Source organism: Camelina sativa, chromosome 12 (genome assembly GCF_030686135.1).
Source record: "Camelina sativa cultivar CO46 ecotype springtype chromosome 12, ASM3068613v1".
Classification (NCBI taxonomy): Eukaryota; Viridiplantae; Streptophyta; class Magnoliopsida; order Brassicales; family Brassicaceae; genus Camelina; species Camelina sativa.
This window is the reverse complement of record NC_141891.1, coordinates 5,048,922-5,073,916: the sequence shown is the minus strand read 5'-3', so window position 1 is coordinate 5,073,916 and position 24,995 is coordinate 5,048,922. Positions and strand designations below refer to the sequence as shown.

At 32.1% G+C, this 24,995-nt stretch overlaps 4 protein-coding genes across 5 annotated transcripts; 3 read left to right on the top strand and 1 right to left on the bottom strand.

The window, feature by feature from the left end:
* Positions 1 to 4,380: 4,380 nt before the first annotated feature.
* Positions 4,381 to 6,205, top strand: LOC104730304 (protein HEAT-INDUCED TAS1 TARGET 1). The gene is made up of 4 exons (XM_010449457.3): positions 4,381 to 4,555; positions 4,997 to 5,089; positions 5,275 to 5,669; positions 5,762 to 6,205. The coding sequence occupies exons 2-4, from the start codon at positions 5,017 to 5,019 to the stop codon at positions 6,014 to 6,016; spliced, it is 723 nt and encodes a 240-aa protein (XP_010447759.1). The 5' UTR covers positions 4,381 to 4,555; positions 4,997 to 5,016; the 3' UTR covers positions 6,017 to 6,205.
* A 2,713-nt stretch (positions 6,206 to 8,918) lies between these two features.
* On the top strand, positions 8,919 to 11,002 carry LOC104730303 (peroxidase 45). The gene is made up of 4 exons (XM_010449456.3): positions 8,919 to 9,411; positions 9,636 to 9,824; positions 10,184 to 10,349; positions 10,437 to 11,002. Exons 1-4 carry the CDS (start codon positions 9,196 to 9,198, stop codon positions 10,841 to 10,843), a joined length of 978 nt encoding a protein of 325 aa, XP_010447758.1. The 5' UTR covers positions 8,919 to 9,195; the 3' UTR covers positions 10,844 to 11,002.
* A 5,026-nt stretch (positions 11,003 to 16,028) lies between these two features.
* On the top strand, positions 16,029 to 16,757 carry LOC104730302 (transcription factor bHLH146). The gene has a single exon (XM_010449454.3). It carries the CDS (start codon positions 16,118 to 16,120, stop codon positions 16,577 to 16,579), a length of 462 nt encoding a protein of 153 aa, XP_010447756.2. The 5' UTR covers positions 16,029 to 16,117; the 3' UTR covers positions 16,580 to 16,757.
* An 881-nt stretch (positions 16,758 to 17,638) lies between these two features.
* On the bottom strand, positions 17,639 to 23,414 carry LOC104733205 (ATPase 2, plasma membrane-type). 2 transcript variants are annotated; one of them, XM_087478643.1, is made up of 15 exons: positions 23,029 to 23,414; positions 21,855 to 21,974; positions 21,499 to 21,735; positions 20,640 to 21,401; positions 20,434 to 20,556; positions 20,250 to 20,354; positions 20,005 to 20,149; positions 19,748 to 19,912; positions 19,408 to 19,646; positions 19,253 to 19,285; positions 19,078 to 19,159; positions 18,821 to 18,981; positions 18,542 to 18,715; positions 18,077 to 18,441; positions 17,639 to 17,984 (listed from the first exon to the last, which is right to left on the bottom strand). In XM_087478643.1, exons 1-15 carry the CDS (start codon positions 23,068 to 23,070, stop codon positions 17,891 to 17,893), a joined length of 2,847 nt encoding a protein of 948 aa, XP_087334769.1. In that variant the 5' UTR covers positions 23,071 to 23,414; the 3' UTR covers positions 17,639 to 17,890. The 2 variants fall into 2 exon arrangements, with proteins under 2 accessions (XP_087334769.1, XP_087334768.1); XM_087478642.1 differs by having other exon boundaries at positions 18,542 to 18,981; positions 23,029 to 23,224.
* Positions 23,415 to 24,995: the final 1,581 nt, after the last annotated feature.

The following is a 24,995-nucleotide window of genomic DNA, read 5'->3' as shown; positions in this document are numbered from 1 at the left end:
TTTTCTCTAATTTTATTTCTTTCTTCTTACTTTATTTGTTTTCATCATCTGTTTGCTTGTTCCTTTTTACTTTAGTCTCTATTTTTTTGTTTTCTCTAATTTTATTTCTTTCTTCTTTCTTTGTTTGTTTTTATCATCTGTTTGTTTGTTTCTCTTTACTTCAGTCTCCATTTTTCTGTTTTCTCTAATTTTATTTCTCTCTTCTTACTTTATTTGTTTTCATCATCTGTTTGCTTGTTCCTTTTTACTTCAGTCTCTATTTTTTTGTTTTCTCTAATTTTATTTCTTTCTTCTTTCTTTATTTGTTTTCATCATTTGTTTGCTTGTTTCTCTTTACTTCAGTCTCCATTTTTCTTTTTCTCTAATTTTATTTCTTTCTTTTTTTCTTTATTTGTTTTCATCATCTGTTTGTTTGTTCCTCTTTACTTCAGTCTCCATTTTTCTGTTTTCTCTAATTTTATTTATTTCTTCTTTCTTTATTTGTTTTCGTCATCTGTTTGTTTGTTCCTCTTTACTTCAGTATTCATTTTTCTTTTTTTCTCTAATTTTATTTCTTTCTTCTTTCTTTATTTGTTTTCATCATCTGTTTGCTTGTTTCTCTTTATTTCAGTCTTCATTTTTCTTTTTTCTCTAATTTTATTTCTTTCTTCTTTCTTTATTTGTTTTCATCATCTGTTTGCTTGTTTCTTTTTATTTCAGTCTCCATTTTTTTTCTTCAGTTTAATGGCTGAGATTAGATTTTTTTTTTCTTTTTTCTTCTTTATATTTTGGGATTGTTTCGTCTTCAGGTCATAGGTTTTGACCTTTACGTCTTCTTTTGATTTTATTTATTCTTGGGGTTATTTTGCTATCAAATGGAGGAAATTTGGTTTCAAAAAGTAAAATTTTATTTAGTGAGTTTTCTTCTAAGAACAAATAGACTCTGTAATTTTTTTTTGCAGAAGTTGAGAATTGAATGTTTCCTTTAATTATTTGGTGTACAGCAAATTGTTCTGTTATACCTTGAGTGTTTTTTTTTTTTAACTTCAGATAATTACTGTATATGGTAACTACATTTTCTCTAAATTATAGAAATACCGCTTGTTAAGTAAAAAAAAAAAGAAAAAAGAACGAATTACCACTTAATCATATATATTAAAGTAAGGTTTTGGTCTCTCCTTATTGGTTGATTTTCATTTAATACTTTTGAATTTTTTTTTATTTTTTTTATTTGCTTTTTAATTGTTTAATTGCTTTAAATAATATTTAAGACCCAATTAACATAATACATTAATTCATACATTAAAATAAAATTGTAACTGAAAATAAAATAAATTATGCATTAATCATATTCCACCACTCAATTTTATTCAATCAAAATAAATAATAATTGTAACTCCAATAATTCTAAATATAACTTCCATCAATTCTTATCATATAAATAAGCATTGCCTCATTCTCTCATACTGATATTTTTTTACTTTCTCATTTTCACATTCTCTCATTCTCTTCCACTTCTCCCATTCTCTTCCACAATATCTCAAATCATTTTTTTGTATGTTTTTTCAATTTCTTATTTTTGTTGTATGGGTTACAAAAAACCAAATAAAATATCATTGTAAAATTTTAATGCTAAATTTTAATTTTAGAGACTACATAATATATATATATATATATATATATATATATATATATATATATATATATATATTTCATTGTTTTTAGATTTGAAGATTCATCTTCATTATCTAATTTGGATTATCATCTTATAAGTAATCATTCTCTCCTCTTCTCTCACCAATATCAAATGTTGTTATATCTAATATGTGTTGTAAGAGTTTGATTCTATATTTTAATTTAGAAAGTATTATATATTATTAACATTGTTTTCAATTTTTATTTTATTTATATATTTCTTGATTCTATATAAAAATAAAATATTCTTTTATATTTCTTGCCTTTCTAATCTATTCATATTTATTTTTAAAATTTTCATAACTAAATTTAAATTCACATATGTTGGTTTTAACAAAAAATCAAGTTTATTTGAGAATCTGTTTTAAAAAGTTTATCTTCATTATCTATTTTAGATTAACATCTTATAAGTCATTATTTTTCATACTCTTACAATATTCACCACACAATAAGGTCATGAAGTTGAAAAGATCTGTCTCTAATTATTTATTATGTACTCTGGTTATCTCACATATTCATGTATCATTTTTAATAATTTAGAATGATCAATATAATTATCCATTTATAAACTCTATTTTATTTTGTAAAGTCTATGTTGTTTTGTGATCCAATAAATAAATATGTAAAGATCAATATAATATTTATATTATTTAAGATTTGAGGTTTTTGAAAACAAAAAGAACTTAATTATAAAAAATTGATTTTCTTGATTTAAGCAAAATAAAAAAATGAATCCAAAAAGAAATCATGTTTAACTGGAAGTGAAATATAGAAAATAATATAATTATTAAAATACCATTTAACTAAATCCTCTAAAGATGAAACCATTAGTATGAAATCTAGCACTATAAATTAAATTGAGGAGTGAAAAACAAAAGGATTGAAGTTATTCTTGGGGTTTTAAAAAATCTTTAGATTGAAGTTCATATAATTTTTTTATAAAACTAATTTAGTTTGTCCCTTCAAAAGTAATATTTTCAATTTGGAATATTATGTGTGAGTGTTGAGTTTATATCAACAAAACAATCAAAAAGTGTAAGTTTAAAATTTGATTGAGCCACTTGGTATTCCTTTTCTTTTAAGTCAAAAATAAATTAAAATATTTATTTATAATTAACCCACTTTTAAAGGTATTTAACTCCATTTAACTCTACATTTAACTCAAATGTAACTCCTACCCAATAATTTTACATTCATTCCTCCAACTAATATATTTATCTTTCAAGAAAAAATGTTTTTGGTAAAATTTTAATATTTTTTAATTATTTTAATTGTTTTAAACTTTGAAATGAGGAATATTCTATATACAATAATTTTATACGTAGTTACTAAATTTTTTAATAATTTTATTTGATTCAATTTTACTATACTACAGTCTTATGTTTACAATGTCATTAAGAATAAATCTTTAAATCAATATATAACCTCTATAAAACATGATCATAAACATAGATTCTCTCGTATTGGGAAAATGTTTAAATTTCTATATTATTATCCTACTATATTAATTGAGAAGTACAAATATGAAACTAACCTTAAAATGTGTAAAAAATTACATTCAATTGCCATTAGAAAAAATTAATTAAGCTTAATTAACTAATTTAAATAAATATAATTAATTAAAAATAAAAAACACTCACAGATCAAATATTAAAAAATCTAAAAAAATATTTTCTTTCTCTAATAAATTATGGACGAAATTACTAATTATTTTTTAAAAAATATATATAAACCAATCAGGATTTTAAAAACTAAGATTTTATATCCAAGTATACAATACAATTATTTTTAATAACTAAATTATGATTCTCCTATCATATTTATTTTATTTTATTTACAAATTGTTTGGAATTTTCATATAATACTTATAATTAAGAAAATGCATATTTTTCTGCATATGTTGTGATTTGAATTTTTAAAAACGAAAATATATTACTCATTATATGAAAATGTGTGTTTTAATTTCCACATCGGCGGGTTAGTAAAACTAAATTTATATAAATGATAATTTAATATTTTTTATTTGCTGACAATTATAATATTAAAATTACTATTTTATATTTTATAAAATAATGATGCAAATACAACAAATAAACAATATAAAAATGTAATAATACATCAAAAATAAAATACTATAATATTCTAAAATAATAAGAATTCAAATAGACTAATAGATTTACATAACAATTCAAAATAAATATTATCTCAAACAAAATATATTTTTTTTAAATAAAACAATAATTTTTATTATTATATTATAAATTTTTTAAAAATGTTGATCCGTGCTTTAAGCACGGGATATATCCTAGTTTATATTAATTTAGCTTATCAATTTGTAATATTTTTTTGTAGTATTGTTTAATTTTTGATTTATATAAAAGTTTATATATTTTAAAATTTGTATAATAAATAACCATACCAAAAAAATATTGACTAATATTTTTTTGAGATTCATACATTAGTATTTTTTTTTGAGATTATACTTTTGTAAAACAATATTTTAATTTAAGAAAATTTAAGAAATATAATCAAAACTATTATGCATATAACCATGCATTGCGTGGACTAATTACCTAGTAAGTAAGTACGTTTAGAACTGATTATAAATTTTCTTTTTTTTTTTGTATTTAACTTCAATTATTATACTGTATGGTACTACTATGTTGACTTATATTAAAACGGCATAGTTTTGAGCAGTAAGAACTCAAGTCTTAATCCGACATCGTTTCGGGACTAATCTGGGGAAATAAAGGGTTTCGCGAGGATGAGCTTTTGTCACATTTGGGAACTTTCCCTAATTTGCTTCGGGCGACTGTGACTGCGACTGTGACCACTGTTTCTGATTCCGCCGTTTGTTGTCTCTCTCTCTGAGTCTCCTCCGGTAACAAATTCTCTCTCTCTCTCGAGCTTTTCTAGCTTGTTTCGTGGGTTTGTTTCCAGGTTTTGCTTGTGATTTAGCCTTCTCAGTGAACTTTTTGTAGTTACGTTTTAGGGTTTTAAACTTGTTTTTGCTTGGATGAATGATGTTTGAGTCCTTCTTAGTTTTAGGGTTAGAGTTATTCTTTGTATTTGAAAACGTTAGTTTAGTTTACTCGGAAAGCTTTCTCTTTTCGACGAATCTTTCTCTGCAACTTGAAATAGAAATAGTTATGTTGATGTTCAAATGTTTTGCTAGTTAGTTGTCAAGTCTTGTCTCTGTTTTTGCTGGTCTCGCTCTGATTTTGTTTTATCTGAATGTCTTCGTCTGCTTGATGTTGATTTTACCACTTTGGACTCGCTTCTGAGATCTTTTGTATGCAAAATTTCATATTTATGTGTGTAGGAATCCCTAAGTAATTCAAGATGGCCTCCTCTGCCTCCTCAGCCTCCTGTCATCCAGATTGCGACCGAGCAATGAAGGCGCAAGAAGATTACGGTAACTTATCAAAATCTTGAATCTTTGAGAGATATTTTACTTTCTTTGTTGCATCATGATGTGATTTGGTTTTTATCTGGATAGTCTTATACTCTTAGTTGAATCTCATCCTTTGAAAGAGCGAATTGAATTGATTACAACAACAAGCATTGGATTCATTTTCATATGTTTCTTGTCTTTGTCAGATGCGTCTCAATCTGCGGCTTTGGTAGCAGCGGAACTGATAAGCGGTGCACGGCTTATACATAAGCTCGACACTGAGTTAACTCCCTACTCAGCTCAGTTCTTGGTGGATAATGCTTGTCCCAAGAAGGAAGACGGGCAACGCTCTGTGCTCACTGTGAAAGATGCCCTTGCTTTTGCTTTGAAAGAAGGGATTCCAAAAGAAGGTCTTTGGCCACGTTTGGGGTGTTTGGTTCCGCCTTCACCATCATCTGCTTCTTACATACCTCGCGTTTCCTTGAAAAGAAAAGTTGCTGAAGCCAATGATTTGCTTGGACTAATTAATCTGTTGTTGCATCGTCAACCTGTGGGAGGAAAACTGCATGTGTGGAGTCCGGAGATTGATTCTCTTGTCGATGTAAGTGTGTTGTTTAGTTGAATTTCATAATTTTCAGAGATGAATGTTAATGTTTTGTTTTAAATATTGCTCAATCTTTTTTGGTGTGGTAGAAAAATTTCCGTGCCCCGCCAGGTTATGAATCACGGTATGTTGGGCTTAGAGATGTGATTATAGTTGCAGTGAGGATGATCGAGGGAGAGATTGCTGCAACTGTGAAGATATGGTACAAGAAGAAGACTGCACTTATCAATGTGTCTTTCAGCAAAATGCATGTGTTTCCACAATGTATTGGTGACACCATTCATGTGATAGGGCCAACAACACTGCTTGTTGACTTCTGTGTCCCGTTCTTATCTATCAAGTAAGCAAGAGCTTAGATCTTTGGTAAGTGTGTCTAGAGCACTATATCGCTAGCTGTGGAACTTGTTTGTGGATCTTAATTTAAGAATGTGTTTTGAGACTATTTTTATGTAAGTTAATAAGTCAAGTATCTTGGAAAACCATATCCTAGTTGTGGAACTTGTTTGGTTTGAAATTATGACTGTTTTAAGACACTTTCATCTGTGAACAAGTCTTTGAACTTGTTTATCATCTCTTTGTGTGTGTGTTTTTTCTTTCATAAAGTGAGTCCTATTGTGCATGGAGTACTAGGTAACCATGATTTAATGGAAGAGATACAATAAGATTTAGGACAGGTTATTTTGAATTCAGTTTATCGTTTCTATGAGTTAAATCCAAGTTGGATCACTTGAAGAGAAGATTCAAAAATCAGAGTGCATAATCCTTTGGTTTATCGTCTTCTGTCACTCTGATTGTCAAATCTTTCTTCAAAGTAATGAATTCTCAAATCATGATCAACGTTTGATAAAGTACCGAATTCTCAAAATCAATATAAGAGTTATGAAAGGATAATGCACTCTGGATCAACGTTGATCAAATAATTGAGATGCCAAGTGCCTACTAGCGATTAATTGTCTTAACTTAACCTAAACAGATGTTTAGTGATTTCTCCGTAGAGTGCAGAGTTTAAATTCTTTGGTACGTAAACTTTTGGGGACGCGAATACGTGAATGCGAAATGTAACTTTCCCTCTCCTTTTGTTTTTTTGTTGTTGTCTTGTTTATGTATGTCTCGGTCAATGCAGGAAAGCAGTTTAGAAGAGAAGACGATGAAATGGTGTCGTTTTGTTCAATCATGGTTAGATGCCATGTGACGCCTTATTAGAGCCGTCAAGACTTTTATAGAATAACTCTTCTAATGATTTTGAGTATTAATTACTTTTAAAAACACTTTGATCTAATAATTCAGATGCCAACTAGCGATTGACTAAAATCTTTTGTACTTAGCCGAAACTTATTTTTAGTGGTTTCTCTAGAACTGCAGAGTTTGAATTCTTTGGTATGTAAACTAATTAAAATGAGTCACCAGACTCAGCACATACTGCCACATCTCTCTAATTGGACGTCTTAACGAACCCTAATGATATTAGGCTTTTTAGCTTGTCGTACTCTAAACGATAATTATATATATACCATATGAACCTTTATAGTTTAGACTTAATTGGATTATCAACACAAAACTAATCATCTAGCTAATTTTAATATTCAACCCACGCAAGAACACAACTATATATACAGCAATTATTAACATATTGTCATCATGTATGTTAGCAGTCACTAGTCCTTGATGTAAGATCTCTTAACAAACTCTTTTTTCTAACATTTTCACATTAAAAATATCCAATTTTTAATGTGAAAACCGGATATTCGTAATATGGTCGAACCACCATTTAAAGTGTGGATGATAGAAAAATTACTACAATCATGTATTTTCACATAATGTGTATATATGTGCACCTTTTGTTGTTGTTCGCTTATATAACTACAAAAGAGTTATCTTGTCAAAAAATTATACTCCAAATTAAATAATTACATAGTCTAATTCGTAAAAAAATATTGTTAGTTTTGGAAATTTATCTACTGGATAGCTACTACCTTATTTTTACAGTTATGATTAAATCTTGAATGAAAACTGCTTACTTATGATTAAAATAATCCGCAGTTGGCATTACAGTGACATGCGTTATCGCTTTGTTCCTGTTTGTTTATCCTTTTTAGTAGTATTATCTATGGGAGAATTTATCATAAAAAAACAATAAAACAAAACATTATTAACTCAATTATTGACAATATTACAGCATCAAGGAACATGTTCGTGACCGCGACGCCCGATTTATTCCATTAATATAACCTTCTTACAAGTTTGTTTTATTGTGGACCGATCACTTTTAATAATTTCAAAAAGAAAAGAAACACTTTTAAAATTAATTGTCCCCAATCAGGATTAAATATTGTAGTCTTAACGACAATTAAAATTAGGTCTAATACTAAATGATAGTATTATTGGTACAAAATATCATTACAATGTGATGTTTACACTTTTTAAATGACATGGGTTTCCATATTTAACTTTTACGCATGGCCACCAATGGTTCTAGTTTCTCATCTTCCCGAGTTTGAAGAAACTACAATCCTCGGTCCAGAACTTCTTGTACAAAAAGTTAGAACTATTTTTAAGACTAAAAAAATCCTATATGTTGTAATATAACGAAATATTCAATAATCTCTTTGAGTATGACTAAGGTGCTAACTGACTACCCACTAGATTGATTTTTTTCTTCTTCTTAATTCAGTCTTATCCTATAACTGTTCCAATATTTTCACAATTGCAAGTAACTTATATATAAATGAATAAATTAGTTAACTATGACAAGTCAACTTTCGAATCACATTCCATGTTGTAAAGTTAAATTTTAAGGTAGATACTAATCATACTAGTAAAATGAAATAAGATGGGTTCTTCTTCTTGTCACCTCTCGATCTTGTTTAAGTAGTTGGTGAGAAGTGGTAAACTTGGTAACATGCCATTGAGTTGTCAAAGATAAGCATGTATACGTACGGTTATAAAAAAACGTATAGCACACTGCATACATATATATACACACATACATATCGTAGTATCGGCATTTTTTGTTATAAATGTAAATATATTTGTTGTTCTTTTATGCATGATCCTTTTTCAATTGAAAGCCAGAGTAATTGTAATATATACATACCTTAATAGGTTATGCAGTGAACAATTTAATACATTTTTAAAAAAACAATCACCGTCTCGACCAATATAGACCACTACAATACATCCAAATTCTGGATTTACTTGACAATTTTACAAATATATATATAGAGAGAAAAATTAAAATAATAACTCAAAGCCTCACCTTAGCCTCCTCTCAAATTGTCAATATCTAGATGGAGTGTTACATCCACATTTCCTAACAGTTTCTACTCCTTATTTTATTATGGCTAGGGATTTCTTTAATATATCATTCAACAGATCATCATCAGAATAATCATCAAATAATTTGTATATTTAAATGGCTAGCCAAATTGTACGATACCTTTCAATTTAAACTTCTCTTTCTATCTACTATAAAAAGAGACTCTCTAACAACTCTGAAGATTGAGACAACTAATTGAAGTAAACCATGGAGAAGAATACTGCCCAAACCCTCTTCTCCATATTTTCTCTTCTTCTTCTCCTTTCTTCATGTGTCTCTGCTCAGCTCCGGACAGGTTTCTACCAGAGGTCATGTCCCAACGTCGAAAACATCGTCCGTAACGCCGTCCGTCAGAAATTCCAGCAGACTTTCGTCACCGCTCCGGCCACTCTCCGCCTCTTCTTCCACGATTGCTTCGTTCGCGTACGTTACGTTATCTATATATATCTATATCATAGGTGCAAAACTAGTTTTTGAAAAGAATCGATCGTGATGATATTTTCTTACAATATAAAATTTAATTTATCGAAAATCTACAAAAAAAACCGTGTGAATTAAGAGTTTTAGATGTTTATCTTTCTATATATCATTTTCAAACAAAATATTATAGTTACTTACGTTCTTATATTTTAATATGAATTGTTTAGGGATGTGATGCGTCAATAATGTTAGCATCACCGTCAGAGAGAGACCATCCAGATGACATGTCACTGGCCGGAGACGGATTCGACACGGTGATAAAGGCGAAACAAGCCGTTGAAAGAGATCCTAACTGCCGCAACAAAGTCTCATGTGCTGACATTTTGGCTCTCGCCACTCGTGAAGTCGTGGTTTTGGTAATTAATATATATATATATATATATACATTAACTTAATTAATATTCCTCTCTTTTTCCCTTTTATATCATATAATGTCAGTCCGAGGTATTGAAAATTCGGTTTTGTTATATATCGTTTTCAGTTTTATTGTGAAAAAAAGCAAATCATATTATTAAATATAAGAAGCATGGTACGAGTTAACTAATAAAGTAATGTTAATTTGATATCAGTTGACACCTTTTTATTGGCGGCTTGTGAATATTATTCTATACAAGTACAAGTAATAACAGGTCATATATATAGTCCAAAAAAGAAGGGTATCATTGTATACAATGATAGATTATAACAAGATAAATAAATAAATCAAAAATTGCAGACCGGAGGACCGAGCTACCCTGTGGAGCTAGGGAGGAGAGATGGCAGATTATCAACAATAGCCAGCGTTCAAAAGCAACTGCCTCAGCCCGGTTTTAACCTAAACCAGCTTAACTCAATGTTCAGCCGTCACGGTCTCTCTCAAACCGACATGATCGCCCTCTCAGGTACCAAACCGAACGAACTAAACCGATTATATTTTTTTTGTAGTACTTGTTATTATGATATAGTATTAATGTTATTGTATTATTCAGGAGCGCATACTATCGGATTCGCACATTGTGGGAAATTCTCAAAGCGTATTTACAATTTTAGTCCTAGAACACGTATTGACCCAAGTATTAACAGTGGATACGCACTTCAACTCCGACAAATGTGCCCGATCGGGGTCGACCCACGAATCGCTATCAACATGGATCCCGTCAGCCCACGTACTTTCGACAATGCTTACTTCAAGAATCTCCAACAAGGAAGGGGTTTGTTTACGTCAGACCAAGTCTTGTTCACGGACCAACGTTCTAGAGCTACGGTTAACTCGTTTGCCAACAGTGAAGGAGCTTTTAGACAAGCTTTTATCTCGGCCATCACAAAATTGGGTCGGGTTGGTGTTAAGACTGGTAATGCTGGTGAGATTCGAAGAGATTGTTCACGTGTCAATTAGAGGTGTTTTGACGTTTATTTTATTTTTGGTTTCTTTCTTTATTCCTTAAGAGGATTTGTTTTTATTCCGTTAAATAAAAAGTTAAGTTCTTATTGTTAATAATAAGGAGTTCAAAAGTGTTCATGAAAACTTCGATTAATAAGATGGTTTTATTTCCTTTTTCTTGTTCTTGTTAAATTTGGGTTTATCATGGGCTTCTAACTAAAAACTAATTGGCAATCAGTAGATTGACCCTAACCCTTTATATATTAATGATAGTCTCTTCAAACTTCAGATGTGGAACTTGGATTGTATCCCAACAATCTCCCCTTCAAACCAAGGACCACATGTGGGATATTAACTCGCCTCCTCGAGATGATAACTCCATCTCGAACTGATCCCACTTGGATCGATAATAAACCCCTTCTTGGGCCCCCATTACTCGGGTTAACAAGAGGCATATCTGTATCCACTCTTCTAGGTCCACCAGAATTTTAACCTTGGGCTCTGATACCATGTTAAATTTGGGCTTATCATGGCTTCTAACTAAAAACCAATTGGCAATTAGTAGATTGACCTTAACCCTTTATATATTAATGATAGTCCTTTCAAACTTTAGATGTGGGACTTGGATTGTATCCCAACTGTTCTTTTGTTTTATGTTTATATATATGGTCTCTAAGAATGAAAAAAAAAAACAGGTGTTTCAGTTATGGATAATAAGGGTAATCAGATCTTTCGATGTCTGAAATCAAATCATAATGTCACAATTTTCCTAAGTAAATAAGTGAAAAATAAAAATGATGGTCAAAACAATCAAAGTCGAAAAAATTGATGCATTTTTTGTTTGTTTGTGTTACGATTAGGAAACAAACAATTCATTTTACTGCATACACTCCAACATTTATACAGGATTTGCAACGAGAAATTGCCAAGTTAGTCATGATAAACTAATCATATAAGTCTTCTCACCACTAAAATCTTTTCCACTATCCTCATTGTCACCTTCGGTTTACACTGGACTTATTGATTTGTTGTATTCTTAATGAAGAGGCCCATAATCTTAGCCCAATGAAAAAGAACTAAATACAAATTTTGTCTCGGCTAGCTTCTTCGTTCTTAAATTACAACGACCTGTGTTTTCTAACTCAAACCGATTTCGCTAGTCAGACTGGTAAAGTGGTAAGCCTGCGACTTGGTCGATTCAGTTATATTCTAAAAGTCCAGACTTATATGTTTCTCTTAAATCTGATAAAAGTTTATGATCGGATCAAAATCTAAACTTCTTATTTAGTTGACATGTTTGATACGAAAATAATCAATCAATATAGGCTGGGCTCATAATTTAGAAGGCCTAACATCAATGCATATATTATTCCAATGTTCTTTCTCCTTATATATATAGTAGTTGATATAGAAAAGTTATTTCATAACCATGAATTAGCTAATGACCGTTAACATTTATTTGTTTAGATAACTGATCATGATGAACATTTACCCTCTAACATCTTTTACTCTTTTATATACTTAAATAATTGTTAGTTGGTGATAGTTTCTTTAGACCTCAAGCCTAGTAGCCTACTTGCATGTGGACCAATGGACCGACCTAACAGAAGAGAAAATAAATCTTTTTTGTTTTTCATCAACGCAGAGTATCCAAAATCTCAAATTTGTTTTTTTCGTACACTTTTGAGTTCCTTTTATGGCAAAACAATAAAATATCATGTTCCTTTACTCTCTGTAAAATTAAATGAGTTAGTATTTGAAAACCAAAATAGAAAGAAGAAAAAACAAAAAACAAAAGATGTGAAGGAGGATGAGACTCGTAGTTGCAGTTTCTACCAAATACAAGAAAATCTTTACTGCGTTTTCCCTGTCCTCTTCTTAATTTTTTTATCACATTATTTGTACTGCAAAATAGTTATAATTTTTTATAAAGATTCCTGCCAATAGTTTGTCATTATTTTCGTTTTAAATTATTTCGGAACATAATATGATGTGGTTAAAATGCTCTACGTTTTTTTGTTTTCGTTACATACATATATACACGGTATGTTTTATTAACAAAGCCAGAGATATAAACGTGGTTGTGTTACAAAGCGCTTCATTAGAAAAATCTTAAATAAAACGAAGAATACAGATCGTTAAGCGACTAATCTTATAGTGTCAAATTTGAAATAGACTTGCATTGTGGAACCATTCACCCGTGAGAGTACAAAATGGTTGACACAAATGTGGCTGGATTTTATATTTGTTTCTTGTCTTGAAAAGAGAATGGTAACTTTGTCTTCTTTTGTTTTTTTTTTGCGCATGGTTTTTATTTTTATTTTTATATCTCTTATTACAATTTACGGTTAGAGTCGTTGACAAATGATTAAAATAAAAAAAAAAACTACAACTATATGTATATCACCGATCAAAATTAGTATGAAGTCAGCATTCTTTTACATATTTTTGTTATTTGTTCTATCATACAAATATATAAGCACCCATTTTAATATGTAGCTTCCTCTATAAAATAACTTTTATCAATCATTAAACCTCTAAATTTTACATTATAGACAAGTTTTTTTTTTCTCTCAATAACGAAGGATTTGTAGAAGAAAGCTTTAAAGTGAGTGCACGTGGGGACATTTTGTGAAAATAGCTCCAAATTAAGAATAGAAACAAAACGCTCGAATTCAAACCCACATGAGATGTGTCCCTCCCAAGTCCCAAATCCCAATCCAAGCCATATCTTTTCTCCTCTATCTGGGTCCGTTTTTTTTTCTTTTAATTATTATTATTGCTTACACATTTTATTTCAGATTATTAGAAAAAAACTTATATCAGTTATATGTAAGAGAAAACAAAATTGAAGAACAGCACAAACAAGTCATATTATGCCATCTACGATATTCGATAGATATCTCTCCACAGGCTTTGTACAAATTTATCTGACAGTTCTGTACGATTTCTTTGTGGTTCATACAGACAAAATAGTTATATAGTAGTAGTATATTTTTATATTATTGGCATTAATTGTTTGTATTCATTGTTTTTTTATTGTTTGGCATAAAGATACAATTGAATAATTACAAATCTGTTTTTTTACCTACAGCTTGATTGTGTGATTGGCAAGAGTCACACATTTAATTCTGTCATTTTTTCAACGTGGATTGTTAAAATAGTCAAAGGTGGACACAAACCATTAAGCAAAAATCCAAAGAAAGTTGTATGATTATATGCATTATTTGTTCAATGTCTACTATAGGTGTGAATATCTAGTATCTAGTGGTAAATTTGGTATGCACATCTACTAGGTTTGAATCTCATTTTCTTTCTCCTCTTAGATTGATATCATTTATTTTGTTTTCATCTAGAACATATTTTTTTCTTTTTTTTTAATTACTAAAAGGTTTCGGATCTAAGCTCGTATATCCCATAAAACCAGAGATCAAAGTATTTTATATGGTCCCTCCCAACTAGAACATATTCATCTACCTTTGTATATTTCAGTGTTGTCCAATGTATATATGTATTTGAATGAAAGAAACTATAAACTATAAACTGTATCCAGATGGTTAGCGTTAATACATGTTTTCCACGTTTGTTCAAAGATTATGGAATTGCATTAAAATAGTATAAGAGAAAACATCACATACTAACAAAAATTATAAGCAATTTCCTTGCTACATTAATTGATAATCTACTAACCCTTGACTTTTTTTTTGTGTGGTAGGACGAAGAACACAACAAAACCAAGAAACAGACCATTTAGTTTTTGCTGTTAGCATCAAAAGCTAGTAACGTGTATAATGCATATATTAAGGACTATAGATTAAGAGACAACTTGTAATGTCTCAACCGCCCATGTTTAGTAGTTATAGATATTTTCTGGACATTTATTTAATATATATATATATATATATATATTAAATTAAAAAAATAGTTCGGTATATACGTTAAAATAAAAACAAATGAGTAATGCGCAGACTTTTCCTATCATTTCAAAAGTTACCTTTGTGTCAACATAAACAATATTTATCAATTTTATAAATCTTATACGGAAAATATCTTATTTAAAACCTGAAAATGCCAATGATGATTAGAATCTAAAATCACTGGAGCATAAATCCTCGACAAATAAAAAATTATGTATAACCCAATTAATGACAACACGTGTATATATCTTAACTTCTATATATACGTTAAGAAATTTGGGTCTACGCCGTATTAATCGCAGTGGCAAGTATAAAATACGAATTTGGAAATGTTTCGAAGTTTTACAGTACAGATGACCAGAAAACCTACTATTTTATTTGTTACCATCTGTATTCAAAGCTTGCAAAAAGTAGTGGATAATGAAACCAAATTCATCACATGCAGCTTTAAAGGAAAATGTTCAGATGGTATATATGAAGGAGATCTATAATGTGGTAGTATTGGTAGAAATGACATAGATTCATCAAATTAATTAGGAGATTGATTCAAAGGACACATACACATGCATGTATTAACGTATATATACAAAAAGTGTGTGTGTGTGTGTGAGAGAGAGAGAGAGAGAGAGAGAGAGAGAGAGAGAGAGAGAGAGAGAGAGAGAGAGAGAGAGAGAGAGAGAGAGAGAGAGAGAGAGAGAGAGAGAGAGAGGCTATAAGGGAGAGGAACATGTGAAGGCATTAAGAGAAGGTGGGGTTTTGTATTGATGTCTTGTTCTTGGAATGGAGCCACATGGTAAGAGGGTCGCTCAAAGCACCTCTTTAGGGGTAGTTGTGATGCAGCCAAATTAGAGCTCTTGCATGTGACTCCATGTGTTTTTTCTTTCCTCACCCATTATTATTTTCGAATTCTTTCCTTCTTTTTCTCCATATATATATACACTCCCTTTTATATAATTAACTTCATGTAATTGAATTTTATATACTTTTTACGTGATTTTAATGAAACTAAATATCTTATACAGCAACATGAATATTAGATGAAAATTCGAATTCCGTTGTTTTAAAAATACTTTTTTTTTGTTTCAAAAAAGATTATTACTACGGACTACCACTATCATCAAATTATCCTATTGTGTTTTGTAGTTAAAAAGAAAAGTAATTTCCAAACATATTACCTTATATATATGTCTACAAAGAAAATTAACTTCAAAATAAGTTCTACAACATTACTTATACATCATCAAGCTTTGTCATATACAAACAAACATAGGACCCACTCTTCTCTTTCTCTATCTCGCTCATATTCAAAGTTTGCTATATATGCAAGTTTCTCCCTTGTAGACTTTCCTTTGCAGCAAAACTAATTTCTCATATGGAGAGGCAAATCATAAACAAGAAGAAACGAGTATTTTCTCTTGAACCAAACAAGAACCCTAGTGAAGTTTTCACGAGAAAATACACAAGCCACTTGGTTCCTGCACTCAAGAAGCTCAACATGAACAAGAACTCTTCAAAACAAACGGTGAAGCGGGAAGTAGACATGGCTTTGGCTTTGTCTGCTCAAGAATTTGCATGGAGCCGTTTCTTGCTAGAGAAGCTATCTTCCTCAACGAATCCAACCACTACTAGTACTTCTTCTTCCAATCAAGTTCGGATTCTAGAAAGATCCGATAAAGAAGGAGAAATAGAGGAGAAGCTGAGGGAATTGCAGAAGCTTTTGCCAGGTGGAGAAGTGATGAATGTAGAAGAAATGTTGAGTGAGATTGGTACCTACATTAAATGTCTTGAGTTGCAGACGATTGCTCTCAAGTCCATTGTTCAAGAAACTACCTGACTCTTAGTTTCAGTGTGTAACTTATAGTTTGTTTCATGGTTTGTCCTTGAACTAAATTTAAATCATGCGTGTGGGTGTGTGTTTTCTCTCGTTTTTTCTTCAAGAACAAGAGCATGTCTCATAGTGGTTTTGTTTTTCTTTTCTAGATTTCTTGATTAATCAAATATGGTTATGGAAATATACCACACATGACCGTTAATACATCTTATAAGTTATAAAAATCGATCCAAAATCTGATTAAACAATATATATTTTCGGTTATAATGTCAAATAGACTATGTGTTGGCAAAAATCAAATATCTTATATTTTGTCTTCTGTTTTTTCCTTATTTTATTATTCTATTGTTGTGTGGAAATCTCCAAACTTTAATATTCTAATCATTTAAGCTGACAAAATATGTTGTGTATCTAATTACAAGTTGTCCCTGCATTGCTTTTCTCCTTGAGTCAAGACATTTGAATTTTCAATCTAGAACAAAAACCATATATATATATATATAAATGATTTGTTAATTCTGTATTTGCTTTCAAGTTTCAACAATAGTAATAAGAAGTAAAAACACAAAAGAGACTAATATTACTTCCGAGTATGGATAGAAAAAAGTCGAAATTATTTAGATATGTAAAAAGGAGGAAAGTCCGATGACAGTGTGTAACTATGCATGTCATAACTTTGAAGTCATCATCCAAATCTTTGCACGTGTCTCGCAGTCTCTCGCACCTATACAAATCTCTATTTCTCATAAAGATTCTAGCCGTACTACTACTACACAACTTGTCTCATGTCATGTTTTTAATGGGATTGTGTAAAAGAAAAGAAAAAAGAAAAAAAAAAACTTACTTTTGGATAATTTCTACTTCTTTTCATCAACTAACTTTTCCAGTTAAAATTGCAAATTGTTTGTTGTCCCAAGATAGTTACATATCATTAAGGTCCACAATTATTGTTTCTTTTGGCAATGTTTACAAAGTAATTAAGCCAATAAAAACTGGATTACGTAAAAAGAAGAAGATTAAGATTACATAGAGGCCCATGGAATAAGAGCAAAGAAGAGAGTGTTTACATGTGCCAAAACACAAAGGCATTGCCTTGTTTCTTTATAAGAGCAAATTTTGCAAAAGTACAGATTTTGAGAATTATGTGGAGAAACAAGAACACCTAACAATGAGATTCGGGAAGAGTTATGGCAATAAACAAAGTTCTCTCCCTATGTAAATAAAAATCATAAGAGGAGGTGAAGAAGAAAAAAAGAAGAAGAAGAAGACAAAACAGGAGAAGAAGATCAATCATGTTTGGTTTTTTTTATGTGACTACACAGTGTAGTGACTTGGAGTTTCAATGTCCAAACCCTTTAGCTTCACTACTGATTCCACATGTCCCTTGAGTGTGTGCAGCTCCCTAAGCCTGTTTAACATATAAACAATCCAGTTAGCGTTTAACTCCAACAAAAGAATATGTTTAGATCAAAAGAAATCGGGTGTGGTCTGTTTATTTACCTAGCGATCTCAGCTCTTCTCTTGGCTTGCTCTGCGATCTCAGACAATTCTCTGTAACTTCCTTTCTCAGGGAAGGTGTTATCAGCTTCCTTTGGCTGCAAACCGTGAAGTGTCCTTTGAGCATGTGCCCATTGAGCCTCTCTCTCTTCTTTTCCGTAATCTTTCTTCATTGTGAAAGCCGTCTTGTTCTCAAACAAGTTGAGCCACGCCTTTCCACTCAAGATGTATCGAATGGCAAACTTGAAAACGTCCAATGGGAAGTATGTGACAATACTGTATAGCCAGATCACACCAGCCCATCCCCATCCAATACCCCTAATCTTTGCAAATTGCCAGTTGGCATAAACCGCAATCAAAGTCGCAATCTGCATTTGGAAGAACAAATGGGATTTAACATGTGTTTCTTTGAGAACCCTTTATACCCAATAACAAATCACTTTAAATGTGGATTCCAATTGATCTTACCAGTTGTGCAATGAGGAAAGCAATCATCAGTAAAGCCCCAGGACGTTCAACAAACGACCAACTCCTTGATCTCGTGACGAAGATCAAAGCTTGACTAATGATACTAACTTGTAGGTACACCGCACCCATTAGCTCGTGGTTATTGTCCCTAATGGACCTCACACCAAATGTGTCCTGTAAAATCCAAAATGAAACGAACGTTAACCAAGATGAAATATAATCACCAGTACCTAAGTAAGAACTTATGGAAAGATAATTAATTAGCTCAATTTTGTGTACCGAGAAAAAGTCAGTCTTGTGCGCCGCCCAGAAGAAAATAACAGTCATGATGGCCTGGTAGCCTCCAAGAACAACTCCAGTAGCAAAAATTTCTCTAAGTTTCCAGCTATCAGGTGTGGGAGATGGCTTAACTCTGTCCTTTGAGATTGTCATGATAGTACCTATAAGATTAAGACATGATACCGTTAGATATAAGTAAACTGTTAGGAAAAGGCTACGATCTTGAGGTTTTATACAAAAGGACAGAGACTGCTTACCATCGTTAAGAATGGCAATGATCAGAACCATGAAGGCTGAGAAGTCAAATTCCCATATCAAAGCAATAAGCATGAATCCAAACTGCAGAAAGTTACAACACAATATGATCAGCGAAATAATAATTTAAGACAAAACCAACAAGTGACAGAACTCTAAAAGAAGTTATTTGCGTACCACAATACGGATTGTGATTGAAACTGCATAAATCTGTAACAAGAAAGAAAAAGTAAAAAGAATAGAGTCATTAGTTTCAATTGCAAGCAAGAACGGCATTCTCTGGAAGATAGCCCTGCTGGTAAATTATGAATGAAAAATAGGAGAAGACGCACAGTGTAGTTCTTCATTCTCTGGAAGATAGCCCTGCTGGTAAGAACGGCGCTGATAATAACGCTGAGTCCAGGCTCAGTGAGGACGATATCTGAAGCACCCCGAGCAGCATCTGTAGCATCAGCCACAGCGATACCAATATCGGCTTTCTTTAGAGCTGGGGCATCATTGACACCATCACCAGTCATTCCAACAATGTGCTTCCTCTCCTGCAACTTTTTCACAATTTCGTATTTGTGCTCTGCAATAATAAAGAAAGAGGTTTAGATCTAACATAACCACCATTAGGATGAACATATAGTGAGGTTTATAATACAAAACCATAAAGAAGCAAATAATAACCTGGGAAGACTCCGGCAAATCCGTCAGCCTTCTCGATCAACTCCTCAACAGGAATGGATGCAAGGTTGGCATCCTTGTGGGTACCAAGAAGAGCCGAAGATGGATACATATTTGTTCCCATTCCAAGTCTGCGACCGGTTTCCTTACCAATAGCAAGTTGGTCACCTGGCCACATACGTAGTCCAAAAGACTGTTAGGGGAAAATGGTAAAGGTGTATAGTTAGAACAACAAGATCAATGGGTGAGCAAAATTTTACCAGTGATCATCTTGACATTAACACCAAGATTCAAAGCCCTACGAATGGTTTCAGCACTGTCATGTCTTGGGGGATCAAAAAGTGGCAACAGACCAACAAATTCCCATGGAGCACCTGGGCTTTCCTTGGTTTTTTCTGGCACCACCTAAAAAGAGAAATAAGAACACAATGAGACATTTGTTTCCATGCAAAAAAAGAAAAACAAAAGAAGACTGAAACTATGAGTATCAATGTCAAACAATTACCTGGCGAGCAACAGCCAACGACCTAAGACCACGCTCGGCATACTTGTCAATAATGGAGAGCACCTTCTTGCTAAGGTCATTGCTTGCTTTGGCAAGTTCAAGGATCTGTTTGGGAAATCAAATTAGTACAAAGAAGAAGGATAAAAACAAAAGACATTTGTTGGTAGGGTTGAAGATCCATTACCTGCTCAGGAGCACCTTTACTGACTCTGTGCCAGTTACCACTGCCGTCGATGTAAGTCAAAGCAGTTCTCTTATCCACAGGGTTGAATGGAAGGAAGTGAACTTCCCTGATTCCAGCTCTAGCCTGTAAAAAAATCCCAATCAAACATAAGAATTTGTTTCTTGGAGGCTGACTAAAATGTAATTCGAACGGGAAAAGGGTTATACCTCCTTTGGATCAGCAAGCATCCCAACCATGGCTGCATCAATGGCATCCTGGTTTTCAATCCTGGAAGCCATAGCTGCAAACAATAGGACTTGGTCTTTCTCCACACCCTTGCAGAAAACCTCAACCAAGTTTTTGTCCACGCTCAATTTATTGAGAGTTAGTGTCCCGGTTTTGTCACTGCACAGGACATCCATACCTGCCATCTCTTCTATGGCAGTCATACGCTTGGTGATGGCACCTTGCTGAGACAACCTGTGAGACCCAATAGCCATAGTCACGGACAAGACCGTGGGCATAGCAATGGGGATACCACCGATCAAGAGGACCAAAAGGTTATCAATTCCATCTCTGTACTTTCGGCGTTGAATAGGGTACATGACGATGATCTCAATCACCATACCGATAGCAATGGAACAGATACAGAAGTTTCCAATGGATGTAAGAACCTTCTGGAAATGTCCAACTTGGTTTGTGCTGTCCACAAGATGAGCAGCTTTACCAAAGAAGGTGTGAACCCCTGTGGCAATAACAACCGCCTCGATTTCTCCTTGTTTGCAGGTTGAACCAGAGAAAACTTCCTGGCCCGGGTGCTTGGTGACAGGAAGGGACTCTCCAGTTAGAGCAGATTGGTCAACCTTTAAAGGATCACCTTCAAGTAGACGGGCATCAGCAGGGATAATGTCTCCCAGTTTGATGCTAACAATATCTCCTGGGACAAGAATAGCAGCTTCTTGTTCACTCCATTTTCCATCCCTAAGAACCTGAAACATCACAAAAATAACCAAAACATTAGCTCTAGAGAATTTAGGAAAGTTCTGTACAACTTCTTCTCAGCATTCATCTCTTATCATTATTTACCTTGGTTTTAGGAGCAAGACCAGCCATAAGAGCAGCAGCAGCATTACCGGCATTGTTTTCTTCGATAAAACTGATGGTAGAGTTGATAACCAAAAGACAGATAATACCGACAAAATCTTGCCAATCCGGAGGCCTACCATCACCGTTGGCCAAAGCAATAGCCATGATTGCAGCCATTTCCATGACCCATGAAAGGGGATTCCACATAAATCCCAAAAACTTCAGAAGTTTGCTTTCCTGTCAATTGTTCATTGTACAAAATCATCAGACACATTCAGTAACACACTAAAAGGAAACCAGATAATTATATTGTTATATCTGAAGGCAACAAATGCAAATAGCAAAAAAGTTCAAACCTTTTTCTCTTCGAGCTTGTTGGGACCAAAGATCTGAATCCTGTCCTCCCCTTCCTGCGTTGTCAATCCTTCCCTTGTACATTTTAGCTGTTGGAAAACTTCCTCGATCGGAATTTTTTCCTGAAAAAAAAAAACCAAAAAACAAATTCAAGTAACTCAAAACATAAACATACACAGAACAGTTCCTAAATCATCAAAAAGAGAAACCTTTTTGCTAAAGGATCTACTCAGTTCATAATAAGAATCGTTGTTGAAAAGATACTACAGTTGAATAACAAGTCGTTGACTAGTTCGGTAAAAGTAAAAGATTCGGTGAAGGGGGAAACTGCGGTGGTGAGGTGGGGACCGCCACCACCACCGACCAACGCGATTGCAACACGCGCCGCGAGATTCCCACACTTTCCGGCGTAAAAATCGATGCTTGGTCGCTTTAAACACAGTCCAAGATATGTAAAAGTTGCATTTCTTTATTAAAAAAAAAAAAAGCTTTAATTTTTCTTTTTAGTGTCCCAAGAAAATTCACAAAGTTACGTCTGCACAAAAGATGTGTTCTCTTTTTTTTGTTCGTTGTTGGTTTCTTAAAGACAAAGAAGTTGAACGTACCACGGAAAGGTACATAAACCAACAAAAAAAAAAACTAAAACTAAAACTTCTTGTAAATTAAATCATAATTATTTTCTAAAAACATCAAATTAGTTCTTACGAGTTTGCTGTCCCAATCCAAAAAAAAAAAACAAAGACAAAAAAGTTGTACAAGTAGGATTGGACTTTATTGAGACGTAGCTAGCTCCACCACTGACATAAACAAAAAAAAAGACTCTGTTTCTTTCTTATCTGTCTTCTATGCTATCACATGCTTAGATCTACTTTATTTTGTTTTCTCTAATGAACAAACTCTACATGTTACTCCGAACGTTACCTAAAACAACTCCTAATTAAGTATTAAATCTCCCCAGATTTTTCAATTTAAAAAATTAGTCAAATGTACAATATTAACAAAAAACGAGCCTTTTCCGGAATCTCCAACGTAATGAGAGTAAAAAGACTCAAAGCCAAGAAGAGTACAGATCTATTCATCTCATTCAAGCAAATCATCGAACAGTTTATGAGCATGATGAATTTAACAAAAAAAAAAAAAACAGAGTATAAGAAGTAAAAAAAAAAAATGGTATACCAGATCAACAGTCTCGTTCTTAATATCCTCGAGACTCGACATCTCTCTCTCCTTTTTTCAACTGACGGCGAATTCAGTACTTAAAAAAACGACAGCTTTCACCACCGTTGCACTCGATCATAAGTACTCCGGCGAATGAGAGGAATGAGAGAGAGAGAGAGAGATATATTAGGTGGTTCTGTTCTGTTCTGTTGGCAGAGTCGATACAAGTCCCCTCTATATTTATAACCAATCTTCAAAACGATGAAGCTCTTCGTCGTTTTGGTTATTTCTTTGTGGGTCTCATTTAAAAAAAAACTAGTCTTTCTTACCCTTTTTTTTTTTTTACAAATTTTATTTTATTTTTGTTGCCTCTTTTAAGTTCTTCTCTCCTTAACCCTTTGACCGTTGATTAATTAACCTTTCTGATTTATGAACCAGAATCATCATATATTAATTGTGCGTCCTAATCTCACTAAAATTATGGACTAAATTTTTGTTTTTTTTCCTTCTAATTTTTCCACCGTTTATAATAATCTTCTATAATTGTTTTTTTTGTTGTTTAGTTTGTAGTTTGAAAAAAAGGGACTCTACGAAGGAGGAGATTAAGTGCCTTATAAGTGAAAATTTTAATTTGGAGTGATATCTTTACTTTTTTAATTACAAAGATCATAGACTTTTTAGTGTTTCTTCCTTATGAACAACCAAAAAAAATCAATTATATGAGGAAATAAATATTTGGGGGAGGTGTTTACACTGCTTAAGATTTTTTTTAAAAAATTTAAAATTTGACTAAAGCAACACACTACTTGCTGCTTAGCCTGTCCTCTTCTTCATGAGGTATTTTTTTTTTCTCTCATGCCACCTATTTGGTTATTTATATCATGACAAGATATTTTATTCTGAACATTTCAACTTAAATTATGTACTATATTTTTAAAACAAAAAAAAAATCGTTTTCTAAATGGTTTAGTTAGGTCCGTATGTTCTAATTTGGTTTTCCTGAAAGCAGCAATAATGGGTTACTCGTTTTCATTTTGTTTCTTCTTTCTCAACCATAAGAAGACTTAATAAAATCACTTGTCAATAACTTTCAAATCTTTGAGAAATTTGACAGAAGTTATTTTAGCAAAAACTATGTGAAGCAGGTGATCTAATAAGAAGAAACAAGTTTGTTCAATTATCCATTTATGTGAATGGGGAAATCAATTAGGGAGATATAACTAACTAACATAGCTAGAACATGGTACTCAAATATGTCGGATTCTGCATTGACTCGGAATCAACTTGGATGGGTTTTTACAAGTTTTTATTATTGAATAATTAAAAAAAAATTATACTAAGTTATATTTGTGGCCCCTAAACGGTGGTGATAATGAAAATATTGGACCTTCCAAGGTGCCTCATGGCAAGGTCAGCAAATGGGAACGATGTCACATGTTAATAATTGAAATATAAATACCATACCATAGTGTTTTTATTAAATTTGTTCCCTATGAATATATACTGAGAAATTGACTTTTGATTTCGATGGGTCCCTCTCAATAATACAAGTTCGTCATTTCCAAGTCCTTTACATTTTATTTTCTGTATATTCATGTTCTTTTATTTTGTCAAGAGATTATTCTTCTAAATGTTACGACATATCAAAAAAAAAAAAAAAATGTTACGACATATGATAAACACAGACTTCTTTGTTTTTATTTTTCTCCAAATAACATGATTTCTTCTTTTTTTTGCATATTATTAAAAGAAATGATACGATGCTATCCAATAACATAAATCACATGATTATCAAACTATTTATTTAAATCAAATACGAAAAACAACACATCACTTATTTATAGTTAGCCACAACATTTTTTTTTTAGTCAATAATTTCACTATTTATTTTTACTTTGGTGAATGAACCTTAAAAATTCATTTCCAAACAAATTAAAAATATAAGATATAAATATATTATCATCTAGTTGACTTAATTAAGTGAC

Bases quoted from the DNA above. Each gene is read 5' to 3' on its own strand.
- LOC104730304 (XM_010449457.3), top strand. From the start codon at position 5,017: ATGGCCTCCTCTGCCTCCTCAGCCTCCTGTCATCCAGATTGCGACCGA. The intron at 5,090-5,274 runs GTAACTTATCAA...TGTCTTTGTCAG, and splicing joins GAAGGCGCAAGAAGATTACG to ATGCGTCTCAATCTGCGGCT. The intron at 5,670-5,761 runs GTAAGTGTGTTG...TTGGTGTGGTAG, and splicing joins AGATTGATTCTCTTGTCGAT to AAAAATTTCCGTGCCCCGCC.
- LOC104730303 (XM_010449456.3), top strand. From the start codon at position 9,196: ATGGAGAAGAATACTGCCCAAACCCTCTTCTCCATATTTTCTCTTCTT. The intron at 9,412-9,635 runs GTACGTTACGTT...TGAATTGTTTAG, and splicing joins TCCACGATTGCTTCGTTCGC to GGATGTGATGCGTCAATAAT. The intron at 9,825-10,183 runs GTAATTAATATA...CAAAAATTGCAG, and splicing joins CTCGTGAAGTCGTGGTTTTG to ACCGGAGGACCGAGCTACCC.
- LOC104730302 (XM_010449454.3), top strand. From the start codon at position 16,118: ATGGAGAGGCAAATCATAAACAAGAAGAAACGAGTATTTTCTCTTGAA.
- LOC104733205 (XM_087478642.1), bottom strand. From the start codon at position 23,070: ATGTCGAGTCTCGAGGATATTAAGAACGAGACTGTTGATCTG. The intron at 20,150-20,249 runs GTAATTGTTTGA...TTCTCTTTTTAG, and splicing joins CGTTGGCTGTTGCTCGCCAG to GTGGTGCCAGAAAAAACCAA. The intron at 17,985-18,076 runs GTAAATAAACAG...TATGTTAAACAG, and splicing joins AGAAGAGCTGAGATCGCTAG to GCTTAGGGAGCTGCACACAC.